A 13,523-nucleotide genomic window follows, 5' to 3' on the forward strand; every position below is an offset into this window, starting at 1 on the left:
CACAAAGACACCAACCAGAGAGGTATATCAACAATATATTAGCCTTCAATAGTTGTAAATTAAGGAATAAACTAGCTAAAAACCCTTAAAGCTAACTCGAAGCACCAATCGCAACTTAACAGGTTATGCCTTTTAAAACCGTAAATTTCATTTTATTTTAATTATGAACAATACAGCGGTTTCGATATATAATATTTAATCATTATTCATAGAAGTGATTATTAATTCATGATAGCCGTGTTGCAAAGCGATTTGACGCTACCACTCATTAAAGTTCAAACACTGACATGACATTTGTTGCAACTAGCGACTGGCGTTTAGAAAGCAGACTGATTATATAAAAAATTGTCTGTGGTAGCATTTGACCATATGCCATCAAAATTTTAATTCTATGGCAAACTTTCAAAGTGACATATTATTTTGTCATACAGTAATAGGGGAATTAATTTGGAAACGCAAATATTCATCGGGACCTTCGTAGTTCAAATTTTATGTCAGTAAAATGGTAGACCCAATTTTGATTACCAGTTTAGGCTTATTTTAATCGGGATAGCACAGTAGGCAAGAGTTCTTTGCTAAAATTTTTACAGATGGAAAATTCGCTGAGGTACGATCCCTTTTGTTTTTGTTGTTGTATAACATTAATGAATAGAAGACTCACTACGCATAATTTTCAGCTATCCGATCCAACGTGGGGGTTGATTTTTTCGCTCGTATTATCGAAGTGCAGGATGTACAAGAATTAAATTACAACTCTGGGACCGGCAGGACAGAAAGGTTTAGGTCAATCACGAAATCCTATTACAGGAACTCAGTTGGTGCTCTTTTAGTTTACGACGTGTGTAATCGATCCAGTTTTGAACACATACCTTTATGGATGATGGAAGCGAAGAGGCATATAGAACCACACCGACCAGTGTTTGCATTGGTTGGATGTAAAGTGACCTTGTTGGATCTGATATAAGAATGGTGCAAGGAGAGAAGTATCCTGTGAGGAGGCCAGATGTTTGCTGAAGAAAATGGTAAGTTTTTTATCAGTTCTTTGTACAATGTAGAACAAGGCTAAGACCTTTATGTAGAATAAATTATAAAGTATAACACACAATGACCAATTGTATAAGTTTATAAATTGAATTAATTTATATCAATTGCTTATCAGCATTCATTTGAATTCAATGTTACTGCTTAAATAGAAATTTTTATTGGGTCGAATGTGGTCTAAAAAATTATCCTGATAATTTGTTTTACAGGACTTCATCACGTCGAGACATCAGCAAAAACGGCCTGATGTGGAACAAGCATTCATACTTGTGGCTCAGGAAGTGTATAATCGCATACAAACAGGTGAGTACAAAGTGGAGGACGGCTGGGATGGAATAAAGACAGGTTTTAACCGACCAAATGGTATGGACTTCAATCTACTCGAAGCAGAAACAGTTCAGTCCACCTGCTGCTAGAAGAACATCATGTTGTGACAACTTCGGTAGCAAGATACATCCATGTCGTGACATAATTTGTAATACAGTTTCTCAATCTCAAAATCATCATTGTTTCTGACAAATTGGTGTAACTTTAGAATATTAATGTATGTACGGTCTACGTAATGTTAAACAAATAGTAATGGTTTTTAACTAACAAGTCGAGTCTTGTCTCGTCTGAAGGTTGAGGAACTGTTTTAAATTATACTTAAAAGTATATAAAGTTGTGTTGTAAATATTCACTCATACATATAGCTGTACGGATAACATATAAGTAAACTAAGCGGCCGGCACAAGTCTGGATGATCTAATCACATGAAACAATAGATTCTTAACATTTAAATTTAATGTCGCTGTATGTTTTGTTGATTCAGCATCACGATTAATGGTGCTAGAATTACAATAGAAGAACTTTTCAGTACAATTTCTTTTGCATAGAATTGTCATTCATGAAAATTATAATAATTCTATGACATTACCACATCCAGGGATTCGACACCAGGAATGTTATTGCATAATATCAGCCATAATTCAATAATGAGTCTATTAATATCTCATAGTATATGTTAATTGTATTTATCTAATTGTCATTCACATTACGTGGAGAATTCTCGTAGTAGCGATTCAAACTGGAGTTGGGCGTAAATTGGTGACTATATTCAAGTGGGTAGTGCCCGTAGTCGATGTAATTAATAAATTTTTCGAAATCTTGTGTAGTATAAAAAGAATTGTTAGTATCTGGTTCAGAAAAAACTGTAGATGTATTTTCAGTTATAAAATATATTTCATAGCCAATAATAAAACGTAATCAAAGATAAAAAAGTTAGAGCTTTAATATAGGTTTTTTAATTAGAAATTTAATTAAAATCTCAGTACATTAATTTGTATATATGTTGTATTCTATTTTGTTAAAACTCTACATATTTTAATTAATGGATTCCACATACTCATTAGTGAATTAGAAAATATTATGCATAACATTAATATAATTAAAACGATTGAGTGCCATAGTCATTAAACCTTTGCCTACTATTAGTAAATAAAAAAAAATGTATACCATAAACATCACAGACCACAGACAATTCAAAGACCAAAGAGTTGTTCACGATTTTTCAAATGTTAATTAATTTATAACATAAAAAAAAACTAGACGTTCTACTCGTGTAGAGATTTTGTACCTGTAATAATCTTTAAATGCAAAATATTAGTAGTAAGATACTGACGTGTGTAATAATTCTATATTAATACAAATAGTCGATTCTCCCCTCGGTAACGTCAAAACAAATTAGCTGTCATTAGCTATGCTGAGTAAGCCCAACTAAACACAGATTCAAAAGGAGTCCTGGCGGTATAGAAGTATTACATGAGTTATGACCACGTATATTACGGTTTTGTGTGATAAGGGATTGGAAAAATCGAAATCTATAATAATATAAACGTAAAATTTTATTTAACAATGTGATTGGAAGTTGGAAACATTTAAACTGTTTACTTGTAATGAATGTTATAGTATTCGTTTTCATACGTAATATAATTCCAAGGACATTTTTTTTTTTCAGCAAGAATATATTTTCTTTGCATATATAATAATTTTATTCCAATTTACCATACTTCGCGTCCATCGTGTCTTAAGTCAAAAAATATATTTTTGCAACTTATTTCGACTTATTTTTCAACCTTTAATATATTTAATCACACTAATACCGATTTATCTTTAAATATTCAAATTGTTATTATTATAATTTTAATTAAATTTGAGCTTTTCGTTCATAACTAAAGTATAGCCGTCCAAACATCGGCAGAATATTCTAAGCTCAATGTAGTGAACAGAAAAAAAATCTATTTCCAACATTTAAGAGGCACAAACGACACACCACAGACATAATAAAACTTTTATGACTTATATTTTATTTTATTTTGTGTATCAGGAGTAATGTACTATGATTTTGTTGAATGGGATTCTCCTACCATAGCGCTGTTATAATATGCTTATGAATATAAATATTTTTTGTTAATAATATCAGTCTTGTTTTATTTTAATACTCTGTCGTAGTTTCTGTTTACTGACCCCTCGCTAAGTCCAGTCACCGACGAAGCTTACCTTAACTGTGAGCGGATTAATAGACTGGTCTGTTATATAATAGATGTTTACTTAAATAATTACTTTGGGATTTTTATTTACTTAATAAATAATTTGTGGCAGTCCTTAGTAGCAATTCTAATAGTTCCAATAAGATCCTTTCGATCCCAATTATTTTCTACTTATTAGTTTATCAAATTGTTGAATCCTAAATGGTTGTAGGAAAGATTAAATTATTGATGATAATAGAAATATTTAAACCAACCTCCGTCAATTGATTGTGTGGGTGTTTGCTAAATTGGTGCTAACGCGTATATAATTGTCTTTCCTCTTTGAATTACGGAGAAAATACTCTAGCTGAATATACTGAGAAGTATGAGTCAGGTCGCGTATATTTGTTACGACAACTGTTAAAAGTACTATTAGATACATTTAAATGAAACTAATATTTTCGGATTACTACACGTATTTTAACATTTTTAAAAAACTATACTCCCGACGTTTCGGTTACTTTGCAGCAATCGTGATTATTAGCAGACGAGATGTGAATGTCTGTCAGTTCATAGTGGGTCTTGTTATTTAACATCTACCGCCAAAGAATTCATATTTTTCTGGCGCACCGCAAACCGAATGTAGTGGCCTGGTTTGTCTATTGGTGTTCCCACCCTGCTGACTTCGACGCGCGCCTATTTTAAATGTCTGAGATATGTTCCTTCACCCTCGTACCGATGCTCCTCTTCGTTAATCCCGTGTATGACAGCCACAATCACTATCGAGTTTGTTAGATACATCTTCGCATTTTTTTTCTAACTTTGCTCGAAAGAAAGCTCTCTTTCCAGTTGGATGAAGCGATCTCAGCGTTTCGGAACCGAATTGTTTTTTTGGACATGTGTTACATTTTCCTACGCTTAAATTAAAATAGGTGGACCGACCTTAATTTTTTTTTTTTTTGATAAAAAAACATCGCAGATAACTGTGCTATCGAACAAAAAAAACTCTCGACTCTATCGGACAGTCGGTAGCCGAGATCGTCTCCGTGAATAAATCACCTGAGTAGCCAGTATAGCGTTTCTGCTCGCTTCACTAAAAAATATCAAGCAACTCCCTTTCCTGTTTAAAAAAGTATATCTCAAGACTGAGTCTGATTCTATAATTTTAATAATCGCATGCTTATCAATGATCTTTGAGCTGGTCACAGTTTCACAATTGGCTATCGGTGAAGAACATCTCTTTATACCATTTCCCAACATTATTACACTATTATATTTATGGCATGATCGCAGCAGTTCCAAAAGAAATCGAACTAAGAGACCTTGGTAATAAAAAAATTTTAAGTTCTTCAATTTTTTTATGGGTCATCTCATAAGTCTACTGGCCTTGGATGAAATTCTTGAGAGTTTATAGAATTAAATAGAATTCCTCAAGTGAAATAGACAATAAAATTGTAAAACGGTTATAAATGTACTTTGCTTTTTTTAAATGAAACTAATATTTTTCAGATAAACTTCGCGTGATTTAGTTTTGTAAAAATCTACATACTCCCGATGTTTCGGTTACTTTTCAGCAACCGTGATCACGGGTAGACAAGATGAACGTCGGGAGTATGTAGTTTTTTTTTTTTTTAAATCACGCTCAGTTTATCCTAAAAATATTAGTTTCATTTAAATGAATATAACTCGCGAAAATCTTAGATCACATAATGTACTTTGCTTTTTATCTGGTTATTAGAAGATTTTTCATCCAATTTAAAAATAATAATAATAATACAGTGTCGTCACTTATACGGACTAAGATATGTATTTTTAGACGGCTCCGTTAATTCTTTTCTTTCTATTAATTTATACCAAAATCGGACTAAACGCATTGTATAAGGGATTGCTCTGAAATAATTTGAACGATTTTGTACACGCAGCATCATTGTCTTTAAATTTAAATTTTTTTTCAATTTAAATGTTCTCAAATTTCACGTTTTTACTTGAAAACCTATGTTCGAAATCATCGAAATATCTGGAGTTAAATAAATAAGGCCTATTTCGATGTAATATACTAAGAATTTCTCTGCTGAAAAAAAATAACAAGAATCCTAATGTTAATTTTGATTCTCCTTGGCTAATTACGTGCAATAATGATTTTATCCTATCATGAGCCCCTATCTAATAATTAATAGTATCTTGTTTAATTTATGACCTGTGAATCATTGCGAAAAAAGTATGCCGAGTTAGCCTTTAAGTGTGATAAAAACTTTATAACTTTATATATGAACATCATAACTGAGAAAGATTCAAGAAAAAATCCTCCAAAAGTATGATTGGAACAAAAGCAATAATTATTTAATAACTAAGCAAATATAAAAATTTAAGAAGTTAGTGTCGAGAATATTTTTTTGATTTTAGCAATTTAATACAAAGAATAAGATGAAATAAAAGGAGTTAAAGTTTTTGCATTAAATTTGTTTTCAGTTTTTCTATCTTGCTAGCTGCTATCGATTATGAACGAAATGACAACGTCAGAAATTAGTAGTAATGATAATGTCAAACACTGTTCATAGTCTCTGAATTATATTAAACATAATATTATGTGATTCCCTCAACCATCTCAATTTTGTATTTATTAAATCCTTATTTGGTATTTGACAATTCGTTTTTGTAACATTAGGAGATTCTCTCTTTGTCGTAATGTCGTCTAGTCGATCAAAATCTTCAATACTCGACAAACCCCTCAGCAAAGGAAAAGGGGAGGTTTCTCTAGCCCTTTACGCACTTTTATTTTCAGAAATTGTTCAGTACTGCCAGAATCGCTCACATTCCATCAATGAGTTACAAACTAAGTAAACAATTTGAACTATCAAGTATCCGTTTTCCTGTTTTTAAATATATATTATATATTAAAAAGTTGTCTTTTTTAAGGCTCTCTGAAATGGATACGATGTTGGAACAAGACTCTTGGACCTCTATTTCGTAAGAGAAAGAAATAGTAAAAGAGAAATAAAATTGTTAAATATGCTGCTATTTGTTAAGTCTACATTATGGAAGGTGAGAAAATTATCTCTAGGCTAATAATTAGAGCTAAATAGGACATGTTTATCTAAGCCTCAATAATGATGTTAATGGTCAACTTAATTTCTAAATATTAGTGTAAGGCTTTTACATATCATTATTATTCAATATTAGAGATATGTTCATTAAAAAATTTAATTTGACACAAAACTCAGGTCCTTTTGGCAAGGAAGCTGATAAATTAGAACACGCCAATGATGATGAACGCACATACTACATCATAGAAAAGGATGCATTGGTAAGCTTTGTGTGAACGTACACCAAATTTCTATAATTTTTCATTGACAATCTAAAACAGAGCAAGTCCTAATACCTTTTTTTTATCAGGTCAATAAGTTCATAAGTGTGCCAAAGGACAAGGGCTCTTTGAATTGTGCCTCGTTTAATGCTGGTATAATTGAAGCAGTCCTAACAAACGGAGGATTTGTAAGTGAATCCTTCACTAACAATTAAAATTATTTATCTCTTAGATTAAAATTGTCAAAAGTACAAATAATTAATATTTTAAAATAACTTTCAAGCTTTATGTTAGTTTACTTAAATAAATATTCTCAAATTTGACTCTTACATTTCCAATTTAATGACACATTAAATACTTTCCCATAATAATTTCAAACATATCTGTATATATAGTTTCATTAAAAAACTTACTAACACACTTCAGATTTGCCAAATGAATTTATTAAATTAATGCACCGAAATCTATCACCAATCAATAATATAATATTTTCCAGCCCGCAAAAGTTACAGCACATTGGCACAAAGGCACCACCTACATGGTGAAATTCGAAGACATGGTCATCACGAGAGATAAGGGACTCGATGATCGATAGAGGAATATTATTACACAATAATTAAAATGAATAAATCGTATTGTAATGTTTATTTTCCAACTTTTTATGTTTTCATAACCCATACATCTACCACAATGAATTGACAGCCCTAGTTCGTTAGTTTCATATTTGGTTAAATAGAGAGAAGCTTGGACGGTGAAGGTGAATCTTAACGAGCATTAAATCTACACCTGGGTCGCAAGTCCCAGGCACTGTTGAAGCTCGTCTCCCTGCAACGCGGTGGACCCTGCACCCGCCGGTGACGTGGAATGTTGAAAAGTTTTGTCCCTCATGTTACATTATCTTGTTTATCTCTCAACTAAAGAACACTAATACAAATAATTTCAGTAGCAGCAAGCTTTAATATATATCAGGATAAGGAATTTCTTTCAAAACTATTCCTACTCTAACAAATTAAAGTATTAGCAAAATTTAAACAGTCTATCTCTGTAACGGATCTTGCCACAACGGCAATCCTGCAAGAATTTTGTTCTCTGCTTCCGCAGAAATATCCGTAAATCAACATAGGCATGATAATCATGACAGCACCTTTGATAGCATTTCTGGGGGTGGCTTGGAATATTCGACCTGACAAGCTTTCATTGACAGCCATCTCTGTAGAGCTTCGTCAAACTGAAATTTATTCCCTCTAATTAGTGCAATGTGTCCTGTGTAAACAACTTTTTTGGCTAACCTAGGAACTAGAATGTAAAATATAGATTGTAACAACCATTTATTAGTTGAGTAGGAAGATGTTGGTATTGTGATTACTTCTTGTTTCATATAATATCATATAAATTAATTGCTAATTCTTCTAACACAACAAAAGACACTAAATATGGGATGTATATCATAATTATTAATTTTATACAAGCCACAGATCCTCAATACTAATATATTTTGAAATAACTAAGTATACACCTCTACTCTTTCTAGTAAAACATAAAACATACAACAATCCCGACTCCTTAGAGTGTAGACATGGATCGGTCCTAAGCTTCAGGAATTCCTGTCTATATTTTGCCCTTCTCTCAATTTGGGTCATAATTATTTTGTATTCAAGATCAGAAAATCCATATTTGTTCATCTTTGAAAATTATTTAATTTCTATTAATCTTTTGAAGTAAAAGAATAGTATGTTAAGACTTAAGATTGTCGTTTACTTTTTTTAAAATAATAAGTAAAGAACTGGCCAGTTACAATCTGTTCACTTGGACAGTTAAGTACAAAATAATATGGACACTCTAGAAGAAAAATGTGAATAAAATAAAACAATATATTTTAAACGTGATTAACTAGATTTCTATACAACAACATTGATTTTTAGCAAAGTTTGAACTCCCTCTCCCTGTAACGCAGTTCTCCCGATCTGATCTGGCGTTCCCTATTGTCGCGGTGTTTCTTGATTAAATATCCGTATGAAAACATTGGGACTATTATGGTAAAGAATCCGAACAGAGCAGTCCTCTTATTGGGTTGAAAATGGTCGAGTTGAGTCACTTTCATGGATATGAATCTCTGATGGGCCGAGTCGAACTAAAACAAACATTATAATCAATAAATAACGATCAAAACAAAGATTTGTTACAGTAAAATTACGTAATTTTACGTACAACATAGCCCGCCTCTGAAGCATTTTTCCATGGATTGGTTCTCTGTTTTAGAAACTCTTTCCTCAACTCCGCACGCCTTTCGGCTTGCATTTGTATGAGTTTAAATTTGTTTTCAGATATTCCATATTTCTCAGCCATTTTCGACTTCAATTAAAAAGTTGTTAAGTGAAAACCCTGAAATCGCTGTTTACAGGTTACTACTAAACTTCTGTCATTTGTCAAACCGATTTAAACAGTCACAGTTTTAGTAAGGAAATATATAATAATAGTATACATAATTACAAAGAATGCTATTAATTTTTATAAGATAGGTTTGAATTAAATATATATGGTGTTCAGTAATAATAATAATATAAATAATTAAAAAAAAAAACAACATTTTCCTGATAGTGTACACCTATCCGAATAAGAACGGATAACGAGAACATGGCAACTTCCGGAAACCATCTTTTTAACTCCCGTTGTTGTCGTTGTCAGGTCGGCGATTTTATTAAAAAACCGCAACCATGGGTCGTATGCACGCACCTGGGTAATTTTAATGCTATTTAACTTGTGCAGTATGAATTTATTGAACAGTGTAATAAGTCTTTCATTCTAATCGAATTGTTCAATATAAGTGACAGTCTAACCTAAAGGATTGGTTAGCGTGTACCACATGGCCCGTAACTGTAGTGTGTTATTTTGTATTTCAGGAAAGGTATCTCACAGTCGGCGTTACCATACCGCCGCAGTGTCCCCACCTGGTTAAAACTCACAGCTGATGATGTTAAGGAACAGATTTTCAAACTCGGCAAGAAGGGTCTTACTCCATCCCAAATCGGTAAGCATTCCTTTTAAAAAAATTAATTATATTAAACTTAAAAGCAGCTAAATAAAAATAATTAAGAACAATTCATGTATATATATATATATTTTTTAAGTATCAGGAATGCTTTTTTGTCAGACTTATGTATATGTTTGATATAAAACAAATTGATTCAGTCCTTCAAATATTGATGATTTAATATACACTAAGTTATTAAAGCTGTAATATAAATAACACTTCACAATGCTAGTATATAACCAGTGAATATTTAGACATCACTGTGAAAGTTAAGCCTTAGTTATACATTTTTCTAGTAACCTAAGCTGATATTTGAAGTTTCCGCGTTTTAAAACCCTGAGACTTGAGGAAATTGCAGAATGAAGTAGTTATTACATTAAAATATGCAAATATATAAGAATACACATTCTGAGAATGTATGTTCCTGAAATATATTTTTGTAGCACTGGCATACTGCAGTGAATATTAAAATAAATATTGAATTCATTAATAGAAAGATCTATTACATGGTTTAGTTTTATTACTGAACACTATGTTGTGGCTTTTATCACTTTTTCTATGAGATTAATAGTTGAGAATTTTTGTCAGTGTACATTTGTACTATAATTTATATCACCAACTCATTGTTAAACTATGTAGTTACTTTGAATGAGAAATCAAATTATAATGTGTTCTGTCATTGAAATTCCTGTTTTGCAGGTGTCATGCTCAGGGATTCCCACGGAGTTGCCCAAGTCAGATTTGTTACCGGCAAAAAGATTCTCCGTATCATGAAAGCCATGGGTCTAGCTCCGGATCTACCTGAAGACTTGTACTACCTGATCAAGAAAGCCGTCGCTATGAGGAAGCACTTGGAACGTAACAGGAAAGACAAAGACAGCAAATTCAGGCTCATTCTCGTAGAGTCTAGAATCCACAGGCTCGCACGCTACTACAAAACCAAGAGCGTGCTGCCCCCTAACTGGAAGTATGAGTCGAGCACCGCCTCCGCTCTTGTGGCTTAAGTTTAAATAAACTATGTAAATTCCCATATACTTATTTCATTTGTCCTACAATTAAATAAGACCTAATGTCCACCTCTTTCGTTTTTAGACCAATTTTAAGAGGTATAAAGGTACAAGAAAACAAGAAGCTACTTACCTGATTTCTAGTCATACTTAATTAATGTATTAAATAATAATTGTTCATTTGCAATACGTTTGACAAACTTCGCCTTTAATGGAGTAATCGAAAAATTTCTCTGTTTCATTATAATATCGAAATCTTATTTGATATGATTTAATCAGCGTCGTATTCCGTGAATAAACTCAGGAACTTAACAGTTGACATTTGTCTGTAATATATTTAAATCTGATCCTATGAGAGTTTAGTAAATATCTACTAATAATAATTGCCATCAATTTTGGTACCTGCGGAAACTTAACGCTATTATTCACTGGCATTAAGGCTTGAAATATAACAACATTTTATATTATACTGTATACAGTTCATTTAAAATATGTATTTCAAACAATACTTAAGGCACAGCATAGTAATCATCTTAGCACTTGGTTGATAGTGTGTGTGTCATGACAGCAGGATATTTAGAAAATAGTTCAGGTCTCTAATGCACGGCGCTGTAGCCTTCTATTGGCAGAGAACGAACCTTGGTTTAGAATACTCGACGAGTTATGACCTCTTAAAGGTTTGAGACAACAGGTCACAAAACGGTTTCTATTAATAGTGACACATACAGAACTTACTAATAGTCGCGGTATAATATAATACGCACAATGTACATACATTACACACTCACTCCTCATCGACACCAGACACGTGACCAGAGCTCGTCAATGGATTATATTCCTATAGTAACTACGACATTTAATACGGTACTGATAGCTTCTCTCCTTTGTCATGAAAAGTAGGCTCTAGCATTTTTATATATATTTTACCGATACAATCTAATTTATAAACTAGTTTCCATTTAATTGAATGAATTCAAAAGAAACATCAATGAATTTTATTGACCTATTACTTTAGATCAATCTGTTTCACATTTATTAATACACAATGACGTTTACTTGGCGCGGAAATTAAAGATAATTATGAAAATATACAAAATGCTGTACAGAAAAAGATATTGAATATTTATTTATCTTTATATCGGTTGTACTAAGAACATAATAATTTCAAATTTACTTATCAATCTAGTTAAAATTAACTGGGATTTACATCTAGGCTTCTTCACTTCAGTAATGATAAAATGCAATTTTTCAACAATTATTGATAAATGCAGTAATCAGTAATGCAATAAAGTCATTCATCTGCCATTTTATGATTGAATGATGTTTACCAATTTACATTGCATCATTAATTAATATAAGCTATAGTTAAGATATTTGGAAATACTAAATTAGTATATGCTATCTTTGATAAAAAAAAATATTTTCAGTATTAAAACTAGGTATAAAAAAATTTAATCAATCATCAAGGTGAGTGCATGAGACTTTTATGCATGATGTAAAATCTAAAAAAAAAATCTTATGTCCTTTTTAATCAAAGCATTATTTTCTACAATAATTTACTTAAATAACTGTTTTTATTTTCAAAATTAATATTTTATTCAACAATAAGTTACAAATAAGGTAAAATTTTGGCCATTTTTACAAAATAATGACACATTATAAGTTTATACATGAAAATTTATTACCGTTTAATACAATGATTTATAAGGCAGTAGTGATAAAGAAATAGACTTAATTGGAAATTAAGATAAATATAATTAATTACAGAAACAAACACTTTAGAAATTAGGTTTAAAAGTGATGTATTTCATGAATAAAGAGTGATATTGTACATAATTTTATTAAATCAAACATATGGATTCCAGTTGCTGCCATCCTCAGGGTGTAAGTTATTTGTGATCAGTAACACAACATCCACAATCCACCAGATCCCTAAACCTCCTAATGTCAGCAGTTTCCCCACAGCAGTTCCTGTTTGGCCCAAACAGAACCGGTCCATGCCCAAGAAACCAAGTAAAATGCTGTATATTAATGTTGTTGTAAAATAATGTCCTGAATAACGTACACACGGAAAACCGTCTCTGAGAAACGTTCTGCTACCGTGACATTCGATACCATCTAATGCTTTACATTGAACTTTCGTTTTCTCCACTTCTTCGTAAGTTACACCTCCGAATTTGACACAGCCATGTTTAACAGCTTTTTTAGCAGTCTCATTTCCTTTATGATCAACTGGTTCGTCGCAGTCTAGAAAGTCCAGGGGAAGAAAGCTACATTTAACTAAAGGACCGAGAGGGCGATAAGGTTCTTTTGAGTACGGGTCGCTTTCTGATGAGCATAATTTTGCTAATGTTGTTATGACTACAACAATGCACAGTAAATTCATCATCAATACATATCCTTTATTTGAAATGTGATATCATTTCTCGAAAATACGTCTTTTTCTAAAAACATTAATAGTAGAAATTGAAACAATAACAACATTTCAACGTCAATTCTTCCCTAACGGTATGTCAAAGATTGACATAAATAAAGTTTATAGAGACCGCTTTGCCTAATATTACATTGAAGAAAACCTACTTTACGATACTTAAATTAATTAGTTTTGGAATGGTATTCGAAAACTTATGTTC

At 31.8% G+C, this 13,523-nt stretch overlaps 5 protein-coding genes across 5 annotated transcripts; 3 read left to right on the forward strand and 2 right to left on the reverse strand.

Annotated features, from left to right (window-relative positions):
* The first annotated feature begins 390 nt into the window (after positions 1-390).
* Positions 391-3,136, forward strand: LOC116769432 (ras-related protein Rab-39A). The gene is given in 6 exon segments (XM_032660522.2): positions 391-607; positions 678-957; positions 959-999; positions 1,002-1,022; positions 1,251-1,284; positions 1,286-3,136. Coding segments are annotated over 5 exon segments (348 nt in total). The 5' UTR covers positions 391-607; positions 678-877; the 3' UTR covers positions 1,458-3,136.
* A 2,927-nt stretch (positions 3,137-6,063) lies between these two features.
* LOC116769572 (trafficking protein particle complex subunit 5) lies at positions 6,064-7,497 on the forward strand. The gene is given in 7 exon segments (XM_061522596.1): positions 6,064-6,385; positions 6,465-6,472; positions 6,475-6,590; position 6,692; positions 6,770-6,852; positions 6,942-7,040; positions 7,349-7,497. Coding segments are annotated over 7 exon segments (558 nt in total). The 5' UTR covers positions 6,064-6,233; the 3' UTR covers positions 7,448-7,497.
* A 1,229-nt stretch (positions 7,498-8,726) lies between these two features.
* On the reverse strand, positions 8,727-9,272 carry LOC116769573 (NADH dehydrogenase [ubiquinone] 1 beta subcomplex subunit 4). The gene is made up of 2 exons (XM_032660709.2): positions 9,061-9,272; positions 8,727-8,983 (listed from the first exon to the last, which is right to left on the reverse strand). Exons 1-2 carry the CDS (start codon positions 9,196-9,198, stop codon positions 8,771-8,773), a joined length of 351 nt encoding a protein of 116 aa, XP_032516600.1. The 5' UTR covers positions 9,199-9,272; the 3' UTR covers positions 8,727-8,770.
* Positions 9,273-9,469: 197 nt separating this feature from the next.
* Positions 9,470-10,913, forward strand: LOC116769704 (small ribosomal subunit protein uS15). Its single transcript, XM_032660882.2, has 3 exons — positions 9,470-9,589; positions 9,753-9,880; positions 10,583-10,913. Exons 1-3 carry the CDS (start codon positions 9,567-9,569, stop codon positions 10,885-10,887), a joined length of 456 nt encoding a protein of 151 aa, XP_032516773.1. The 5' UTR covers positions 9,470-9,566; the 3' UTR covers positions 10,888-10,913.
* Positions 10,914-12,675: 1,762 nt separating this feature from the next.
* On the reverse strand, positions 12,676-13,407 carry LOC116769456 (TM2 domain-containing protein CG11103). Its single transcript, XM_032660554.2, has one exon. The coding sequence runs from the start codon at positions 13,277-13,279 to the stop codon at positions 12,737-12,739; it is 543 nt and encodes a 180-aa protein (XP_032516445.2). The 5' UTR covers positions 13,280-13,407; the 3' UTR covers positions 12,676-12,736.
* Between the last annotated feature and the right edge of the window lie 116 nt (positions 13,408-13,523).

This window comes from Danaus plexippus, chromosome 14, assembly GCF_018135715.1.
Source record: "Danaus plexippus chromosome 14, MEX_DaPlex, whole genome shotgun sequence".
Taxonomy (NCBI): Eukaryota; Metazoa; Arthropoda; class Insecta; order Lepidoptera; family Nymphalidae; genus Danaus; species Danaus plexippus.